General features: G+C 54.5%; 4 protein-coding genes across 4 annotated transcripts; 2 read left to right on the top strand and 2 right to left on the bottom strand.

Moving 5' to 3' along the window:
• Positions 1-3,008: 3,008 nt before the first annotated feature.
• On the bottom strand, positions 3,009-3,821 carry HIGD2A (HIG1 hypoxia inducible domain family member 2A). Its single transcript, XM_080398824.1, has 2 exons — positions 3,641-3,821; positions 3,009-3,370 (listed from the first exon to the last, which is right to left on the bottom strand). The coding sequence occupies exons 1-2, from the start codon at positions 3,753-3,755 to the stop codon at positions 3,204-3,206; spliced, it is 282 nt and encodes a 93-aa protein (XP_080254950.1). The 5' UTR covers positions 3,756-3,821; the 3' UTR covers positions 3,009-3,203.
• A 146-nt stretch (positions 3,822-3,967) lies between these two features.
• Positions 3,968-6,687, top strand: NOP16 (NOP16 nucleolar protein). The gene is made up of 5 exons (XM_080398820.1): positions 3,968-4,129; positions 4,307-4,421; positions 5,103-5,172; positions 5,884-5,990; positions 6,251-6,687. Exons 1-5 carry the CDS (start codon positions 4,023-4,025, stop codon positions 6,392-6,394), a joined length of 543 nt encoding a protein of 180 aa, XP_080254946.1. The 5' UTR covers positions 3,968-4,022; the 3' UTR covers positions 6,395-6,687.
• Positions 6,688-6,968: 281 nt separating this feature from the next.
• Positions 6,969-10,679, bottom strand: ARL10 (ARF like GTPase 10). Its single transcript, XM_080398816.1, has 4 exons — positions 9,673-10,679; positions 8,906-9,068; positions 8,534-8,709; positions 6,969-8,081 (listed from the first exon to the last, which is right to left on the bottom strand). The coding sequence occupies exons 1-4, from the start codon at positions 9,856-9,858 to the stop codon at positions 7,905-7,907; spliced, it is 702 nt and encodes a 233-aa protein (XP_080254942.1). The 5' UTR covers positions 9,859-10,679; the 3' UTR covers positions 6,969-7,904.
• Positions 10,680-10,702: 23 nt separating this feature from the next.
• Positions 10,703-18,484, top strand: KIAA1191. Its single transcript, XM_080398815.1, has 7 exons — positions 10,703-10,863; positions 10,945-11,135; positions 12,466-12,592; positions 14,269-14,393; positions 15,630-15,736; positions 16,060-16,196; positions 16,660-18,484. Exons 1-7 carry the CDS (start codon positions 10,836-10,838, stop codon positions 16,866-16,868), a joined length of 924 nt encoding a protein of 307 aa, XP_080254941.1. The 5' UTR covers positions 10,703-10,835; the 3' UTR covers positions 16,869-18,484.
• Positions 18,485-19,359: the final 875 nt, after the last annotated feature.

Below are 19,359 nucleotides of genomic sequence, written 5' to 3' on the forward strand. Positions count from 1 at the left end.
GTGCAGGTACCCAGGCTAGGCCAGACTTAAAGTAGTTGCCCCAAGCCCCGCAGAACTCTCCCCAGCCTGACTGTGCATCCCAAAAAGCTGGTAGGGCTCTGGGCAGCAGTTGCGGTGCCCAGTGTCCCATCTGTCCTGTGGGGCCACTGGTGCCTGGCAGCATGGTGGAGCAGGGCACTGGGAAGGGGCCATGGGGTGAGCATACAGGATGTTTTCTGTCCCTCCCCCAAGACCACCAGCAGCTGGGAATGTGAGGTGCTAGGCTCCGTGGGTCCTTGGCTCTGCTCCTTCCTCTGCTCCTAAGATGGGAGATGGAGGCTGTGTGGTTGCAGAGGAGTTAGGAAGGTCCAGCTGCTGTGGGGCAGGTCGAGCCCTTAGCTCCCCAAGGGCCCCGAGCAGGACTGGGCAGAGTTCTGGCGCTAGGGCTTGTACTGTCCCTAGAGAGCAACCCAGGCATCTGTCTGCAGCTCTTCTGTGGCTTCTCTCTAGCCCCGGTTGAATTTGCATGCCTAAGGCAGCATGGTGAGATGCCTCAGTCTTGCTCCCCACCCAAGGCACACACTTCCCAGCCCAAACACCAGCTTTCTCTCCTCTGCTTGGCAGGGCCGGCACCAGCCCCTCTGGCTCAGAGGCCCAGCCCTTGAAGCCCACAAACCTCCTGGGTAGCCAGAGAGGGGCAGGCCTGCGCCCACCCTGCTGCAGGGCAGCCTTGAACTTGTGCCTCAGGTCTGACCTGCCGGGGGCTTGGGAAGGGCTCGCAGCAGCAGGCCAGGGGGATGCGGAGCAGGGCCCACAAAACGTTTGCTTGAGCCTCACTGCAGAGCCCTGCTCAGTGGAAAAGCAAGTCCGCAGACCTCTCCTGCCCTGCAGCTATGGCTCCACGAGTCAGGAAGGTCACCTGCCCTGCTGCTGCAGCCCTTGTGTGACCAGGCACCCCTGGCTCTGGGGCATTGGGACGGGACATAGGTGTGGAGGGAGTCACTTGGTGGTGTGTGCTGGCATTGTGCCCCCTTGTCTGTAGGGCTGATCACTCCTACCCTGTCCCCCTATGCTCTGGCATGTGTAGGCAGCTCTGCCGCAGTGCAGACTAGACACCAATGCAGGATAGCAAGAGACCTTCGGACTCAGCTGTCTGCCTCTGCCTTTTACTGTAGAGCAGCAGAAAGCACCTCTGGCTGCTTCCTGGGGGCAGAGAGCCCCCTTGCCCTGTCTCTTCAGCCCCTGCAGGCAGCCAGGCCCCTGGGTCCCCAGCTGCTGTGCACCCCATGTCAGGCAGGGGCAGCCAGCTCCTGGGGAGCCATGCCCACAGCTGTTCTACATCCCCTCAGCTTTGGTATCTGTGACTGTTCAAATTACCTGTTACAATAAACCTATTACCACCAGTCCTGCAAGGCACTGTTTTCTCTCTGCTTCAGCAACACGCGTGTGTTTAGGAAAACCCACAGCCATAAAGCTTCCTGTGGAAAGAATGGGGCTGAAGGAGAACCATGTCCTACAGGAAAAAATAGGAGCAGGGGGAAGGGCCACAGGCTTTGCGTTAGGCCAGAGCAGCAGCAGCGGCAGCAGCATCAGAGGGCTCTGCTCTTTGCCCAGGGAGCTGCTCCCCAGCCCACTGTGCCCATCTCCACACTGCTGGGCACCACACTTGCAGCTCTGCCCCTCAGCAGCCTCTCACGCCCCTGCCCCAAGCTGGCCAGGCTGGAAGTGCTGTCGAGGCAGCCAAAAGTGGCTGCTTCTGGGAAAGATGTGCCAAGCAGGCACCCGACAAGGGAAGGTGGGCAGGGCCCCGGGCTCCCTGGTGCCAAGGTGGAGCTCACCCTGCTCCGAGCTGGCGATGGCTTGTGCCCCACCCTTGCATCTCAGAAGTCAGCTCTGCTGGGCAAGAGCCTTCCCTCTCTCCTTGCTGAGGCCCGCTGGCACAATTCCCTGGACAGAACAATCAAAGTGCTTGTTTGCGGGCAGAAGCGGGTTTATCCCTCAGCCTGTCCTCCAGAGAAGCTTGTAAGGGCACAGTGTGCTCAGCAAAGCTGCAAAGCCACTGCAGGCCAGGGGCGCTGGGGTGCAGCACCAACATGGAGACACCCAGAAAGCAATGCCTGGAAACATCCCAGGCATCTCAATGTGAGGATGCACTGCAGCACGGTTAGGGGTGTCTGTGCCCCCTTCCCCTACAGAGATAGGCCCTGCCTACTGGTAGGTACAAACCACTGCAGCAAACAGAGCCAACAGCCCCACGTCCCCCTGGCTCTGTGGCCCTGACACAGAGGAGCACTGCCTCTTCACTCACCAAACACCCCCGGTACGATCTGAACGATCCAACACCAACTGCAGGAACTGGAGCTACCCATGACAATGTTTGTGGTGACACAGGCAGTGCAGCTGCCTCTGGGAACAGGGCACTTCTCAGCAGCCAGGTCCAGCTCCCATGAAGCTGTGAGCTGCGCAGGAACCGACTCCCCAGCCGGAGCAGCAGTGTGTCCCAGAGAACGCGGCCAGGCCTTGTTCTGGAAATGTGAATTCCTAACTTGTTTTCACAGGGAGTTATCTCTCTTGTGTACTGCTTGCATCATCACAGCTCCAAAGCAGCTGTGCCTGCTCCCTTTCCTTCCTACACTGTTTACTGTTCTGGCTTCTCAATGCTCTGCAAGCCCGTATCAGTCAGAATCTTGCTGCAATTCATTTTATTACTCACTGGTTATACCAAACAGATTATATATTCTCCCCAGACAACTCACCTCCTGCTTATGAACTCTGTCCTGCCAGGATCAAGCCATAAACAGACCTGTTCCTGCCTGCTTGGGCTGCTCATTTCTCAAATGCTGGTTCACTGTCTGACTAATGCCACACTTCAGTGCAGACTCTGACACACAGGACACAGTTTTAACAGACTGTGACAGCACCAAGCTGGGACAGGAGGCCTGATGGGAGTGGAGAGCCTCAGTGAGCCCCACCCTCCAGTGTCGTGGGAGCATTAGGTCTCATGGAATCAAAAAATGCCACAGCCCAAATTTCTGGTTAATCACTGAGGTGTATTAGCTGCGCTTCCAGTGCTCTGGAACACAGAGCCTCTCTGGCACTGGCTCCACCAAGACTGCACAACTGTCTCTCAGAAAACTGCATCTGCAGCGAGAATCCATCCTGCCAGCTGGGGTACAGGTTGATAGGTACACACCCGTGGGCCGCAGCTTCTGTCTTGTCCAACTTCACTTTCTAGATTTCATGGCTGTGACCACCATGCCTCCCAGGAGGGCCGCAAAGGTGAAGCCCTGGGCCAGTATACGTGCCCGCATCATCAGCTGAGAACGACGGGTGTTGCCTCTCTGGAAGCTGATCAGTCCGTAGGTCAGGACACCGAGCGTACAGAGGCAGCCTGTGGAGAAGGCCACGGGCACAGCTCAGTGGAGCAGGGCAGCGGCTGCGAGGAACAGCTCCCGCCTCCTTCCCACCTACGCCCCGACCTGAGCGCTGCTGGCTTGTCAGACAGCACCCTCAGCCAGCCTCCCCAGAGGGCAGCCCCTTGGCTCTGGGCTCAGGAGGGGCCGCCCCACTGCTCACGGCCCTCCCGGTCACCGGGCTTCATCCCTCTGGCCCTTCCCCCCGCCTCAGCGCCCCACCGGCACTCCCCGCCCGACCCCCTCACCCAGAGGCACCAGGGGGTTCTCGCGGGTCTTGCGCAGGAACTTGTCCCCGAAGCCCTCCTCCGTGAACACCGGCAGCGGGCTGGGCTCCAGCGGCGGGGGAGGCCCGGCCGCCATGCTGCGGCCCGCAGGGAAGGTGACCACCCGCCGCACTCCCCGGCAGCCGTAGCCCGGAAGCGGCTCTCCCGGCGGCCAATGGGGACAGCGCTACGGGATGGCCGCGCGCCCCGCCCCCGCCGCGGAGCATGCTGGGGGATGTAGTCCTCGGTAAGTCCCCGGCCGGGAGGCTCTGCGGGGGCGGGACTACACTTCCCGTGGTGCCCCGCGGCCCCGCCCCGCGCGGCTCGGCCCGGCGCTCGGTAGCGGCAGCAGCGTGGGGCCGCCATGCCGAAGGCGAAGGGGAAGAACCGGCGGCACAAATACTCCTACAACGTCAATCGCAAGCGGCTCTACCGCAGCGCCCGCCGCCGCGCCGCCCCGCGCATCGCCTGGTGAGAGCTGCGGGGCGGCCACGCGCGGGCCCGGGCTGTGGGCAGGGCGGTCGTGAGCCCGCCGCCGTGAGGCGGGGGGGCGGGTGCTGCATGGCTCGGTGGGCGCTTGGGGGACGATTGTGTGTGCGTGGGGTGGGGGTGGGCGCAGCCCCTGACGGCCGTGCCTGTCCCCCGCAGCTCGCATATCCGCCATGCCTGGGATCCGTCCAAGTCGGTGGCGCAGAACCTGGCCGAGATGGGCCTGGCCGAGGATCCCAACAAGGCCGTCCCCATCCCCAAGAAGAAGCTGCTGGTAAGTGTGGCCGTGCCCCGCTGGGGAAGGGCGAGGGGTTCGGCTGGGGCTGCTCCTTCGTGGGGGACGAAAGGTCAGGCCTCCCCCAGGACACGCAGCCGGGCTGGGGAACAGCAGTGTGGAGAGCAGCCTTGCCTGGGAGCGCGGGGCAGGTGGCCCTGGATCAGCCTCTGTAGGTGGATGGGTTTCTTATCCTTATTGGTATGCTTTTCTTGCCGAGATCCTGGCGTGGGAACAAACTACAATGATACGGAGAAATAATGGACTTTAACGTCAGTCAGTCTCCAGGGACTTGCCAGAGAGGTGGGGTTGGAAATCCGGTGGCTGAGATACTTCTGATAACAAAGAAAGCCTCTGGTGCAGCAGCACCAGCTGGGTCTGCCTGCATTGGTGGGCAGTGCTTCCAGGCGAAAGGTGGCCCTGGGAAACATCACACTTATGAGAAGAACCGGGAGTGACCTTGTTTGCCCCTTGTCTTTGTTCACGCAGTATTGCTTGGGCAACAGGCTTTCCCACGAGCTATCTTAGTGGTGCAAATAAGGCTCTGCTTAAGCCGGCTGAGATTTCCTGGTTCTTGCAGCCATTGTATAAGCATTTTGGAGTATTGGGAGCAATGGATTGTGACACAGCTCTCTTTCAAATGGGTTTTTCTTGAGTTACCTTGTCCCTCATTTAACACAGGGGATGGAAGTGGAAAGCGATGGACGGGAACAAGGAAAGAAAATAGTGCGGAAGCCCTACGTGGTGAACGGTCAGTGCTGCTTCTGTCCTCTCCAGGGAGCGCTTCACCACCTCCAGCCCTGGCAGGTTTCCTGCTGAACTGCACCACTGCCATTGGATTGGGGGTTCTTCCAAGGCCCTGTCGGCTATTTTGTCTCTCATCTCTGTGCAGTGCCAGGGGCAGGGAAGGGGGTTACTTATTCTCCAGGCTTGTGGAAGAGTAGCCCCCTTGGCAGTCAACTGGGGGTTCCAGCCAGGCCAGAGCTGAGCCAGGACAGCAGCTCTTCTCTCGTGTGTCCTCATCAATTTCCTTTTCATTCCTGTGCTGCCTTTTTTGCAGCATTTCCACCTGCAGCCCCAAGAGGGCTCTTGTCGCTCTGAAATGGGCTGGCGTGTGGCACCAGGGTGAGAAGAAACTGCGGCTGCAGTACCCTGCGCCTTTTAGTGGTAGGCTGAGCAGCTCTGAACAGTCACCTTCTGCAGCTTGGGCAGAAAGGCTCCACTCCTTGTGGTGTGAGCTGGAAAGGAGTTGCAGCACAGTCCTGAAGGCCTGCAGCCTATGCGGAGGGCTGTTGTCGTGTTCATTTTCCTACACAATCGTGCTGGGAAGCAGCCCTGCGTGTGCAAGCAGCTGAGCTGTGCTGCAGCAGCCACCAGGCTTGATCTTAGGAAGAGGCTGGGGACGTGTGAGGTGCTGCTTGCTTCCCTCCCCTGCTTCATGGTATCTCTGTCCTCTGCCTAGAGATGGAATATGAGGCCAGTCTACCTGAGAAGAAGTCAAACACGCTCTCACGAGACCTCATTGACTATGTGCGGTACATGATACAGAACCACGGTGAGAACTACAAGGTAAGTACTGGCTGTCCTGGAGTGAGGAGCACCCAGAGCAATTCACTCCAGGATCTTCTGCAGGATGGGAATTGCTCATCCTCTCTCCTGGATTCTGTTTCGCATTCAGCTGATTATTAAGGGGAAGCAGCACTTTGAACCTGGGCCAGATCCCCATCTGAGTCAAGCACTGGCCTGGGCGTGCCTTTGGAGCTTGGCTGGGCTGGTTTAATGTTTACTCTTGGGGCTGCTTCTCTGATTTACCCTCTCCTTTGTCACAGGAAATGGCTCGAGATGAGAAGAACTACTACCAGGATACTCCCAAGCAGATCAAGAGAAAGATCAACGTGTACAAGAATTTCTATCCTGAGGAGTACAAGGATTTCATTGCATCACTCAAGCAGGAAAAGATGGACGTGCAGTGACTGCTCTTTCTTATCAGGTTTACCTGCAAGCACAGGCTTGATGTGACCATTTTCTAAATCGAGCAGGGACTGACAGACAGGTGACAGTTACTTACAGGCTCAGTGCCTTTCAAGTTGAGCTATGCAAAGCCTCTGGTGATGGAGGAAAGGACCTTCATTAGAGGTAGTTATAACCAGGCATGAAAGACTTGGCTGTGGTTTGTGACATTGGAACTGAATGTGTTGTGCTGCTCCCTTTCTATGTGGTCAGCCCTTCTTTTGCCTTGTTAAAATAAATTACTCCTTCAAGCTGGTGTGAATGTCTGGCTCATGGGCTTTCGCTTGGTGCAGTCCAACTTTGCAGAGCTCCCGGTGCCAACCCGCAGGACACGGGTATTTGGCATGTCACCCTCTGCAGCAACAGGGGTGGGGGCCCACGGGGAGTGGACAGCAGATTTGTGGATTGTCCTGTAGGCAGCAGAGGCCGGAGCAAGGCCACATGCTGCTTCCTTCCCCTGCAAGTGACCTTCCTTCCTGCAGCTTGGGAGACCAGGCTGGGGATCCCTATCCTGACAAGGAGCTGGAGGGCAGTGCGGAGTGATCAGCCTCTTTTATTGACAAAAGGAAAGAGCTACTGTACAAAAGGTTTCACAGCAGAGACGGGCCAGCAAGTACCCCCTTTCCCTGATGTACTCCCCAGCTTCCATGATCGGTTTTCCGGAAACCAGTGCCCTTAGCCTCACCTAGCAGCCTGCAGGCAGGGCTTCCTGTAGTCCCTGAGCCTGGCTCCTTTCCCTTCTCCCTGGGGCAGCTGAGAGGGAGGAGGGCCAGGCAGGGGGACAAATGCCTGCTGAGAGCAGCTCCTACCAAATGGTCTGTTTTTACCCCTGTTCAGGGTGTAGGGCTGGCCAAAACCTGCCTTCATCTCTCCTAAACAGGGTTTTAAATACAGAGTTGGGGGAATTAAGAACCATGCTCACCCCCGCAGGGTGAGGGACAGCCTCAGCTGGTGATTGCAGCCAGTGTGCGCCGTTCTGGCGGGGCAGCAGCGCAGGGCTGTGCCAGCAGTAACTCCTCATGTCTGTCAGGAAGGAGAGCCTACCTCCTGGGATGACGCATCTATGCCAGTGGGTGAGAGGGCTGCCTCACTTGTTCAGCCCCATTCATTTAATATCCTGCACGGCTGCCATGAAGATGTGGGGCTCTGCCCTGTGCTGCACATTCCCACTCACCAGAAGGTAAGAGCTGTGCTTGTGCTTCCATCCCAAGGGAGATTTCATTCCCAGACTGGAGGAGGTGGTTGCCATCTCCCTGCAGCAGAGAGCAGAGCCAACTGCTTGTGTTCCCCAAGGGCAGCCGTGCTGCAGCTCAACCCCAAACCTTGTGGGGTGGAGCAAACACCCCAGGGCCAGCAGCCTGCTGCCAGCGAGTCCGAGCTCCAGGGCTCCCACCCAGCTGCCTCCATCCTCGCGCTGCAGACATGGAAGAGGAGCAGTGCCAGGGGTGGGAGCCCATCTCCTCCCACGCAGGCTCAGGGCTGGGAGAGCAGGGTGATCAGCAGGCTTCTCACGCGGAGAACGCTGGTGGCAGTGCTCAGGCTGGCCCAGGTCGCGCTGGTGGGCAGGAGGAAGAACTCCCGCTGGCCGCTGAGTGTGTGCAGGGCCAGCTCCTCCTGCAGCTCTGCCGCGCTCAGGGCATTGCTCTTATCCTGAGAGGGAGAGAGGCAGCCGCTCAGGAGGGGAGCAGTGCCAGGAGCAGTGCTGCTAGCTGGCAGGAGCCCCGTCCCGCTTGTGCGGTCCTCGCAGGGATCGTGTGCAGGCAGGGCTGCCTTGCTCTTGCACTGGAGTCACTTTGGCACAAGCTAATGGAAAGCAGCACCAGGCATGAGTTGGTCACCTGCCTGGGGAATGTATTTCCCCTTGGGGATTTTGCATGCTGCTGCCTGGGTGCTTTCTTGAAACTTGTTAGCTGGGGCACTGGTAGCAGCAGCCACACCTCCTGATGAAGACTGGAGGAGACAGGCCCCAAGAAATCAGATTTTGCAAGAGTTGGTGGATTTAGGGTATTAGGATTTTGCCTCGGGGGCCCTGTGGAGGAACAGTTTCACTGGAAACAGCCCCGGGGCCAGCCGCAGGGATGGACGAATGGATGGACACCCACCTGCTTGTTGGCCAGCACAACCAGGGGCAGCTGGGGCTCTGCAGCTAGCAGTGCGTGCAGCTCCTGCCGTGCCACCAGCAGGCGTGACCTGTCCACCGAATCCACCACAAACACCAGCACGTGGGCCTGGCTCAGGTAGTGGGGCCAGTACGCCCTCAGGTTCTGGCTGCCACCCACTGTGGAAGACAGGCAGGGTTAGGCACCGGTGTGGGGTAAAGTGGAGCTGCTACCTTCCCGTAGCACCCCAGGGAACCAGGCTTCCCATCACCTGGGATGCTCCCGCCACCCAGGATGGTGCTGGCAGGCAGAGCGACCCTCTGGGCTGTGAAGGCTCAGCCCTGGGGGGACACGGTGGGGCCAGGCCAGCCTTACCCTCCAGCAGGTCCATCTCCAGCCCCTCGACACAAAGCTGGGCAGAGTTGAAGCCGTGGGTGGGTGCGATGCGCTCCCTGGCTGTCTGGCTGCAGATGTAGTGCAGGACGCTGCTCTTGCCAGCCCCATCCAGCCCCAGCACCAGCACCTGCCGCCAGTCCAGCTGCGGGGGCACAGGAGGGTGTGGGGTGGGTGGGAGCCGGTGCCAGGACCCGCAGCCTCATACTCAGGCAGCTGGGTGAGGGACCACCTTGAAGCAAGGGGTCCTGACAGCACCCCCCCCACAGCCCCTGAGCCCTGTCTCCATCCCAGTGGGTTCCTTGGGTGGTCCAGACTGAGGGACCCCTTCCTCAGCAGGATGGGCTGCAGGAGGGTCCCCAAGGGCCATCATCCTGCCTAATATTCTGGAGAATCCAGTCTGACCTGCTCTGGGGGATCCTGGTATGAGATCCCAGGGGGATCCTGACCCTGCATCCCCTTCCCCAGCCCCACATGATCAGAGGGATCCTGCTGGTGATCGGGAGCCTTCCAGGTCATCCCAGGGGCGATCCCGACCCCCCGCCCATCCCTCAGCTCGACGGTCTCGGGGGAGTGAGGAACCAGGAGGGATCCCGACCCCCTGCCCCATCCCCACCGTGCTGGGCTCGTGGGGGTCCCGGTGAGGGACTCCGGGTATCGGGGCTCCCGGGGAGATCCCGACCCTGTGCCCTTTCACCCCGCGATGGGCCGGGGGTCCCGGCCAGGATCCACGGTCCACCCTCCCTTACCGCGTCGCCGGGGGGAGATCGGTCCCGCAGCTCCTGCAGCTCCCGCTCCCACCAGCCGCTCCAGTCGGTGCCGGTGCCGGTGCCACGGAAGTAGATCTTCCAGGCGATGAAGAGGAGGGAGCCGAGGGCGGCCGCGACGGCTCCCAGGGCCAGCACCAGGTCCCGGAGGGCGCCGGGCGGAGCCATCCGGCGGCGGCACCGGCAGCGGCACCGGCAGCGCGCGGCCGCGGCGCAGCTGTGCCCCGGCCCCCGCCAGCTGTGCCCGTGGGCCGAGCGCCAGCGCCAGCTGTGCCCGCCTCTGACGTCAGCGCCGCGCTTAAAGGGGCCGCTCCGACAGCGGGGGGGTGGGGGAGAGATGGACGGATGGATGGGGAGAGGGAGAAATGGTGGGGAGAAGGGACGCTGGGGAGAGGGAGGAAGGGAGGGAGGGGGCAGCGGGGGCGCTGACACGTGGGCCACCCCTAGGTCCCGCCCCTCCCAGCAGCCTAGCACCCAGCACAGCGGGCGCCCATGGGACTCGGTTGTCCTTAATCCTCCCCGGTGGCTCAAGGCGTCCCTGCCCCGGGCCAGGGCCCCTTCCCTGGACCCCCCGCGGCCTTGCCTGCGGGGCAGTTGCAGCAGGCTGGCAAGGGCCCCCCAGCCCCGCTGCTGGCGCCATGGGTGGGCCAGGCACCCCTCCACCCCTCCGGCGGGTCGGTGCGCCGTTGGGCAGCGGGTGTGAGCGGGCAGGAGCGGGCGGCGGGTGCTCCTGAGCGGGCAGGGCCGGGCTCGCTGCCCCGGGCAGAACGCCCCACGCCACCGAGGACCCACGCCACCAAGGACCGGCAGGGCCCATCCCCGGCCCGGTTCCACCACCCCAGGCCCCGCCTCCTGGCACTGGCCCTGCCCCCTGCCCCAGGCCCCGCCCCTCCTCCCGGCACCGCCCGCCCTGCCGGGTACCAACTACACATCCCAGCGTGTCCCGCGCGCCGCGGCCAGCTCTCGCGAGACCCGCGCGCCTATAAGTTCCCCCCGCGGCACCGCACCCCCTTGCATCTCCCCTCAGGCGGCGGCGGTGGGAGCCAGCAGGCTCCGCCATGGCACCGCCCGGCCCGCCGCCCCCCGGCCCGCCGCCCCCCGGCCAGCCTCGCTAGCCTTAGCCGAGCCGCTGCGCCGCCGCCGCTATGACTTCGCGGCAGCCGGACGCTCCCGGTAAGGCCCCTCCCGCCCCCGCGCTCCCCGCCGGCCCGGGTAGGCCGCGGCGGCGCTGAGCGCTGCCCTCTCTGTTCGCAGCGCTGGAGCAGGGCGGCGGGGCCCGCCCGGGCAAGATGTCGCTGCCCATCGGCGTGCCGCGGCGGGCCTTCAGCTACGACGACGCTCTGGAGGACACGGCGCCCATGACGCCGCCGCCTGCTGACCTGTGCGCCAACGTCCTCTGGAAGCAGCCGGTCATCCCCGAGCGCAAGTACCAGGAGCTCTCGAAGGTGCGGGCCGGCCGGTTGGCCCGGGGCCTGGGCCTGGCGGGTGTCCCGGTGCCGCTGCAGCCCGGCCCTGGCAGCCCTCCGGTCCGGCTGCTGCCCCCTGCCCCCCCCCGCAGCAGGGACCTGCTGGGCCCCGGAGGAGCTGGGGACAGGGCACGGTTCTGCTGCCAGGCCCTGTCGTGGGAATGCTGCAGTGTGGTTGAGGGAGGCATGTTGTGGGAGCCTCCTCGCTTATGGCAGGCGTTTATGGATGGGAAAAGCTGCAAGCTGTAACCTGGCGCAGTAAAACCAGAGCAGAAGGGTTGACTTAGGCTGGGTGTAAACTCTTTATGATGAGGGTGGTGAGGCACTAGAGCAGACTGTCCAGAGAAGCCATGGATGCCCCATCCCTGGAAGTGTTCAGAGTCACTTGCGATGAAGCTTTGAGCAACCTGGTCTAGTGAAGGGTGTCCCTGCCTGCACCAAGGTGGCTGGACTAGATGACCTTTGAAGGTCCCTTTTGACTCTGACTGTTCTATGGAATGACCGTGGGTATGCTTTGATTGCAAGACCGGCTCTTTCAAACTGAGGCTATTTTCTGAGCTGGAATTGAAGTTAAATGTTGTTGAATGGAAGTAGACAACTCTTGTGTCCATTTGAGTTTAACCTCTACTTTTACCTCACTTTGTTATAAAATCTTTCTTAGGGAAGAAAACCTTAAGTTGTGGTTTGGCACAAAAAGCAAACTGGCCAGTCAGGGAGCAGTAACTCGTGTTTTAGGAGGAGGAAGTCTGTATTTCACAGGATTACTTGTTTTCTAGTGTTTGTTGTCTAGTCCTTTGTTGCTAGGGTCTTGTGATCAGTGGTAGAGATGTGACCACTAGACACACTGAGCAAGAAACTGATAAACGGAATAGGGGGGAAACCAGATCTGAACACCAGTGTCTAATCTGTGTGACTGCCATTCTGTAAATAGTTTGTGTTTCTGAGCTGTCTGTGGAAGAGTTCTTGCTCAGTTGACCTTGAAGTCCAATTTGCAGTTATGAGAATGGAAGTAGATATGTTAGGGTTTCTTTCCTGTTGACCTTTTTGTACTTTGACTGAAAAATTGTTGGCCCTGAGCCTGGTGGGTTTTCAAATGTGGGGTGAAGTTGCTTGTTCGTTGCTAAGAATTATGAGGTTCAAGCTCTAAACATGCCTGGGCTGTAGTGAGAACAGTGCATGTGCTTGTTCCGTGGGATGAAGGATAGCTGCTGGAGCACCTTGGCCTTGTGTCTCATTTGAGTAGTTAAGAGATATGTCCTGTGATGAGATACTTTCTCATCTTAAACTGTACCCTGCTTCTTCTCCACAGGTTGAGGAGGGAGATGCCGACATGAATGCACCTGTCATAACTCCGTCATCATCCACTGAAAGTGTGAACAAGGTGCCTGTGGTGAAGGCCAAGGCCACTCATATCATCATGAACTCTCTCATTACAAGTAAGAGCTCTCACCTCTAATGTGGTGGCTAATGAGGTGTGGGCACATGAGTGCTCTGGCTTGCTAATGCCTCAGGGTAACTACCAGAGTTCCTGGATGGTTTGTGGATTCAGACCTACTTTGCTCTTGAGCTGTGTGAGGGTTCTTTGGAGGATGCTTCTAGAAGGAAGCAAGGAACTAGGGAACAGATCACATCTGACTGCCTCTGTGTTTCCAGGTGCTGGAGGTGGGTGATGAGGAAGGAGTGCAGGGTACATTATCTCCTGACAGGAGACTGCTGCAGTCCATGCCACCTTGTTGCTGGAGTGCAGAGGTGGCAGCTGCTGCTACTTCATGTTTGCTTATTAACTTGCTATTTCTGAATGACAGGTAAAGCTCTAAAATTAACCAAAGCAGTCTGGAGAGCTGACATACTGTGCTAATGGAGCACTTGCTAGCATTTATGTTAATAGCAGCAGCAGCTGCTGTCTTGCTAACAGTAACACTTAAATAAAAAAAAAAACAAACCTCAAGTCATGATGCTTTAAAATCAAATTAGGTCAGTTATGTTTGTGGAGAAGACATGCCCATTTGCAACAGGAAGAATTATTCATGTGTTAATCTGTTCCTGCTGCCTCTTCTTTTAGCAGCTGGGATCTGAGCTTTGTCTTTTCCTCCAAGCTGTGCATCCAGAGAGGTCTAGATCTTCAGACGAGCATTTTGGAATAGCTATACGTTTGAACTTGTTTCAGTCTTGGCTCAGAAATAACCAGTGCATCAGAAAAGAATATCCAGAATGTGGACTTTCTGGAAAGCATCTCCTGTTGTAGTCTAATGATAAAATGCTAATCTAGTTAAAACCATGATGGCCTAAAAATGTTTTTGTGCAGTAAATAAGGAGCACCATTCTATACCTCCCAGGAAGAACATTCAGTCAAAAGTTGGAAATAAACAAAGGTCCTCTAGATTTCTCATACATACAGTGCTATCCTTGCAAGTGTTACTGACATGGGAAGTGTTACCTGTTTTAAAAAATACATTGGGCTTTTCTAGTAATCTTTTTGTGTTCTAATTCATTTTGACTTTTTTCTTATTCCATGAGGGAGTGAGCATCTTATGCTGGGAAGGGGCAGGGGTTGTGCATGGGAAGTACTTACATCTTTCAGAACTGAAGTTGATATCAGTGTATTGGATGTTGGCTCTGTATTTGGCTGAACAAGCTTTTTACCTAAACTAGAATCACTGGGAGTCTTTACTGCTTGTTCTGTAAGGCTGTGATTGTCAAATCAGCTAGTGTGGGCAGTCTTTCAGAAGACTTAATTTTTTTGTTGTTGTTGGCCAAAAAAACTCCCTTGAATCTAGGTGGCCACTTAAAATGTCCAGCTTATTGGGGTCTCCTAGATTTAGGAAACTATGATTAGGAGTGATGTAGCTTCTTGGCTGAGCTGGGCTTAATTGCAAGTGTTGCATTTGTAATACGTCTGGTGATTTGGGGCAAATAGCTGTTGATCTGGCTTCACCCTATGACTCAGGATAGTTTTCAGATCTCATTAGCTTCATCTTGCTGCCTCTGTCAACTCATCACAACATGTATGTATGAATGATGAAAAAAGTCTTGCATTTGGTTGCTTAACTTTGTTTGCTAGAACTGCTTGTGGTGGCATTTGTGTGTGAATATGTGCTCTTGTCCATTCCAGAGCAGACTCAGGAGAGCATTCAGCGCTTCGAGCAGCAGGCAGGGCTGAGAGATGCTGGCTACACTCCCCACAAAGGCCTCACTACTGAGGAGACCAAGTATCACAGAGTGGCTGAGGCAGTCCACGTAAGGCTTGTTTTGCATTGGCTTTTTTCATGTAGGTTGTGTACTAGCTTAACTGGCGACATAACTTTTGGAGCATGTTGCTAGGACTCTCCTTAAATTGCTTTCTTTGAAGGCTTTTAGCTCATTGTGTAAAAAAAGTTACCCACATATATTTTAAAGTTAGCATTAGCCTTTATAGTTTTGAAACTGAAAATCTGTCATCCCACAGTCATGTCAATCACAGTTGTCTTTCCAAGTGAGCCTACACAGGCTCTGGTTTCTTGCTGTACCTTTGAAGGGTGCCCTGCAGTTGACTGTTGTACCTGTTTGTCCGGAGAGAACTTGTAAACTGTGCATTTCTGATGGGGAAGTTAGCAGATGAGATTGGGCTTGCCTCGTACTGGAAATAAAGACAAAGGTCTTGAACCAACATATTTCTGATGAGCTCAGTTGCCCACAGTAACCTTGTATTTGGAGTTTAATAGTGAACTTGCCAAGTGTACTCCCCCAAGGTCAAAGTTTCAGTAACAGTCTTGGTGAATTGCGTTAGTGTGGCTTGGGCAGCCACAGGAAGCTTTCTGAGAAGGTGCCTGTGTAGCTGGTGTTTGAACTGTAACTGCCCTCAAGTGACTTCTTCAAAGTTCAGTTTGTGCTGTCTGACTTTTAATAACCTGGTTCACATACACCCGATTCCTGTTCATTTTATGGCCAGGGGTAGTCTTCACTTGCAGTTCATCTTAGAGTGGTGCTGCCATACTTTTTATGTGGATTACTTCTCAAGGTCTGGTACTCCTAGACCTTGTACCTTCTGTGTGAGGTCTGGTCTAACCCTTACTAGAGAACTTGAGGTTCCGAAAAGCTTTGTTGCTCTGAAAAGTGCTGGAGACAAATGCTTGCTGTGGCATTTTGACTTACTAGGTAGCTGAACAGATGCATAAGCTAGCTCTGCTACGTCTGCAGCATCCCTGTGAATCTGGTATGGAAACAGTGCATTACTGTTGGGTAGTGAATTTGAATTGCAGAGTGAGCAATAGGTGTTATTTTACTTCTAGCCTGGAGAATGTGTCTGGAGTATAGTGGACTTCTAAAATGCTTATCTGATGTGGAAAGAAAGGGGTGTATGCAAGTATTGTAATACAGGGTATAACTTTAGGTGAAGTGACACTTAAATCCTTATCACCTGTGATATAAACAATTGCCTAATTTTGACAATAAAACTGGCTCTGTTGCTTCTGTTTCTCTTGCCTCTCCTAACAGAAGCTAAAAATGCAGACTGGAGAGATGACAAAAGATGACAGACAAACTTCTTCTGCTCAGTCTACTCCAAGCAGCACTCCCCACGCTTCTCCCAAGCATAAAAACAGGTACTCTGTTCCTGGCAGACACTGCCTCTGTTGGTTTCCTACAGGCTGCTGAGGTGGGAGCTGCTACAAATAACTTTGGTATCCAGTGAGGGATTGTCTAAGGGATGAAATTCAGAGCCTGCTATGGATTGGTGTTGGACAGATCCAAATGCTGAAAGATTGTGCAACTTGGGCATACATATCTTCCTTTTGGGTTGTAACAAACCTATTCAAATTGTTTAAATTGCCCCCTGATAACAACATGTAAAGTTCCTGGCATGGTGGGGCCACTTGAAGTATTTCATTCTCATGCTCTATACATCTCTATTATTTTTTTTCTGTAGGGGCTGGTTTAGTCAGGGATCCTCTACTTCTATCACTGGCCCAGACTTTGGCATAGAAGCTGGTGGGGACAAATTGCCATCTGAAAGATGGAGCTTTTTTGGACCCAAAGCCATCCAGAAATCTGCCAATGATCCAGGTATGTCGCCTAAAATCTCCTGCCCTGCAAGATCTAGGGGAGACCTGTCATACAACAGACTTGCTAGATATTTCTGGAGCCTTATCCTGCTTGTCTTGTTACTTTCTAGGACCACCTTGTGAATGTGTGCTATTCATCTTTCTGTGCCTGAATATAAAGCAGTTAGGTAAAACCTATGCCAAGGATCTGAAAGTAGAAATAACTTGCACTGAGCTGCAGTAAAAGGGCAGGGTGTGAAGGTGACACTTTTTACTCTTCCTCTGATGTCTGGTGGAACCAGAACTGGAAGTGCCAGCCACTGATGTGGAATATACTTTTGATGACATGAAGCTGTTGGGTCTTGTGTGGGATTTCTGCAGTGTCAGGCATCTGTGACACTGCTTACTCCTGGCAGCAGTGGGGAAAAAAAGCACTTGGCTAATTTTTCTAGCTCTTACTTCCTGTGATTTTTTCCTTTTATCAGGAGGATTTACCATCCAATCTTATAAGGGTGCCCAGAAGCCATCCCCAATGGAGCTGATGCGTGCTCAGGCTACTAGGATGCCAGAGGATCCAGTTACCTTCAAGCCACCCAAAATGGACATTCCAGTCACAGAAGGGAGGAAACAATCTCCACGTTCCCATAATATCAAACCTCGGGATCTAAATGTGCTCACTCCCACCGGGTTCTAGGAAGAATGCTTCTGGTGTCTTTAGCAGGCTACAGGGTGTCTTAGGCTCTGCTTCTCTGTCCCATTGTGCTGCAGTAAAATATGGAAGTCTCCCTTCCAGCTCTTCATCTCAGAAAAGGAAACTGTTGTGACTGTCCTCCTAAAGCCAGTCTTGGAAAAATCTCCTGCACTAGTACTAAACCAATGTAACCGTCCTGTCTGCTCTATCCCTACCAGTTAGGTCTGCTAGGCTGCACTAGATGTGCTTCCTTGTATACTACACCACCATAAAACCTTGAACCACGTTTTGTGGGACAGGACTGCATGTCATGTGCAAGCAGGCTGGCTTGTCTACCTGTAGTCTGGTTCTCTTGTCCTGCTCAGTGCTGAAGTACCCTCAGGAAGACAGTGATTATGTCTGGTGTATACAGAACACCAGCAGAAAATGATGAAAACAAGCAAGGACTGAAAACTGGACTCTTAACTGCCAGAAGGAAGCTGTTCTGCAAATGGGGTGGGTCAGTTTTAAATGTGGCACTCCCTTACTGTCCAGTGTGACCTTATAGTTTGACACCTAGTACTTTGTTCTTGGAATTTTTTTACAGGAAAAGTGAGCAGTGACCATTCTAAGATACTTTTAATGAAAGGCAGGGAGCAGAATCTAATGGGGTTTGGCAGTAATGAGGAAGAACATCTTTTCCAGCTCCTTATGTTCCTCCAAAAAGATTGAAATGACCGGAGCTGGTGTAGCTTGAACCAAGTAATCATCCTCTCTTTTTTTTTTTCTGTAAAACAACACTGCCCTGCCTTCTCCTGGACAACAGGCTTACAGATGTTCTGGCACCCTGGGTGCTGCCTGATTTGTGGGGTTTTTTTTTCCTATCATACTGTATGAAGTGTTTTAGATGTCAGGGGCACTTCTCAGTAGGGTTTTTTGTTTCGTCAGCATTAAATGCATTTTGCAGGTCTGGGGGAGGACTGAGGACAGATCAAGGCTAAACATTCCTTCCTGCTATGATACAGATGTATGTAACTTTTGGCCTAGTTCAGAACTGGTTATTGGGAACAGCTAACACCTGCTTCCATGAAAAGTGGAAGGAACCCCTGGCTACCTTCTAATCCCTTAAGCATTATAGACAGTGTTGCTCTGCAGTCTTCACCTGTCCTGTAGCAAACCGGTCTCTCTCTTGATCTCATGATTGTGTTGCAGAGCTCCCTCAGCCAGCAGCAGGCTTTCTGTGGTGCAAAGTGGCAGCAGCAGCCTGGCATCTGGTACTGGAAGCTCCTCTGTTGCCAGGACATTACACAGGAGTTACTTAACAGCTGGTAACTGTTGAGCTCTGGGGTTTCTGCTGCCTTAAACATTCCTCCTGGCAAGAGAGGCAGGGTTGGCTCACTTGGCTAGCCGTTCTCCCCTCTGAAGAAACATGTTTTGTGGCTCTGCTTCCTCTCAAGCTTCAACAGCACTGCCAATGATGTGTTTAAAGTCTCCCACCCAACCAATTCTCAGTCACTACTCATTTGCACCTTGGCAATCAGTCTCTCATTTGACATTAATTTATTTGTTGTCCGTATTCATGTCTGTGTGATTATTTTTTTGTTTGTTTGTTACTGGAAAATAAAATCCTTGTGAATGGAGGTCCTTGGTGTGTGTTAGTGCTGGCAAAGCACCTGTGGCAGGAATGTGGTGCTGTCCACTGAGTCAAGGTTCTGCCTAGTAAGGCTCTGGCAGCACTTGCAGTAGGATGAAATGTTTGCTTTGTAAAACTCCCTTTTGACAGGGGGAAATAGGTTTAAAGCCAGACTTAGTCCTGTCTTGGGGCTTGTGCAAGTGAAACTAAACATGGAAGTCTTTTATGTTTTCTTGAGCTGTTCAAATGGTGATTCTTCATGTTGCAGAGATTGTCTCCTGCAGGTTGTGTGCTGTGTTTGCACCTGTACTATGTAGGAGCCAGGCTGGTATTTGCCTAGAGGTGCCCAGCTCTCAGTGGTGTGACCATCTCAGCTTTGCTGCCCTCTGAAAAGTTCTGGTTTGAGTGCTGTTACAGTATTTGTAGCTGTGAAAGTACTGCTGATAGAGCATGTGTTTCTCCTGTGCTGGGAATGCCTGAGCTGAACACTGGTGTTTCCTGTGCTCCTAGAGTGTTAGCAGAATTAAAAGTGATTAAATAGATCCCGAATCACCCAGGTATTTCTGGTAGAGGCTGCTCCAGGGCTCTGTTACATAGGCTAATATCACAGTTTAGTTTGGGAAGGCTGGGGTTTTAACTGTGTCCTCTCCAGAATATCATACTACTTTCTGTATTTTTACTTCAACACAGTTCTTGGGGATATGACCAACATATTGAAAAATAACATCCATAATTACACCCCTCTTGTTGGAATGCTGATTCTTGTCTAATTATGGAAGTCTAATCCAGTTCGGTTCTTTTAACTGGAAAATACGCCTGAATGAACATACCATACAGGAAGAGCAGCTTTCTAGAGCAGGGAGCACTTAAGGTTTTGCACTG

The sequence above is a fragment of the Falco punctatus genome (genome assembly GCF_963210335.1).
Source record: "Falco punctatus genome assembly, chromosome: 8".
NCBI classification, from domain to species: Eukaryota; Metazoa; Chordata; class Aves; order Falconiformes; family Falconidae; genus Falco; species Falco punctatus.

Excerpts from the sequence above, each read along its gene's own strand:
- NOP16 (XM_080398820.1), top strand. The coding sequence starts at position 4,023 with ATGCCGAAGGCGAAGGGGAAGAACCGGCGGCACAAATACTCCTACAAC. Across the intron at positions 4,130-4,306 it reads GCCGCCCCGCGCATCGCCTG|CTCGCATATCCGCCATGCCT; the intron begins GTGAGAGCTGCG and ends TGTCCCCCGCAG. Across the intron at positions 5,173-5,883 it reads GAAGCCCTACGTGGTGAACG|AGATGGAATATGAGGCCAGT; the intron begins GTCAGTGCTGCT and ends TCCTCTGCCTAG.
- ARL10 (XM_080398816.1), bottom strand. The coding sequence starts at position 9,858 with ATGGCTCCGCCCGGCGCCCTCCGGGACCTGGTGCTGGCCCTGGGAGCC. Across the intron at positions 8,710-8,905 it reads GGAGATGGACCTGCTGGAGG|TGGGTGGCAGCCAGAACCTG; the intron begins GTAAGGCTGGCC and ends TGTCTTCCACAG. Across the intron at positions 8,082-8,533 it reads TTGTGCTGGCCAACAAGCAG|GATAAGAGCAATGCCCTGAG; the intron begins GTGGGTGTCCAT and ends TCTCCCTCTCAG.
- HIGD2A (XM_080398824.1), bottom strand. The coding sequence starts at position 3,755 with ATGGCGGCCGGGCCTCCCCCGCCGCTGGAGCCCAGCCCGCTGCCGGTG. Across the intron at positions 3,371-3,640 it reads GAACCCCCTGGTGCCTCTGG|GCTGCCTCTGTACGCTCGGT; the intron begins GTGAGGGGGTCG and ends CCTTCTCCACAG.
- KIAA1191 (XM_080398815.1), top strand. The coding sequence starts at position 10,836 with ATGACTTCGCGGCAGCCGGACGCTCCCG. Across the intron at positions 10,864-10,944 it reads GCGGCAGCCGGACGCTCCCG|CGCTGGAGCAGGGCGGCGGG; the intron begins GTAAGGCCCCTC and ends CTCTGTTCGCAG. Across the intron at positions 16,197-16,659 it reads GAAATCTGCCAATGATCCAG|GAGGATTTACCATCCAATCT; the intron begins GTATGTCGCCTA and ends TCCTTTTATCAG.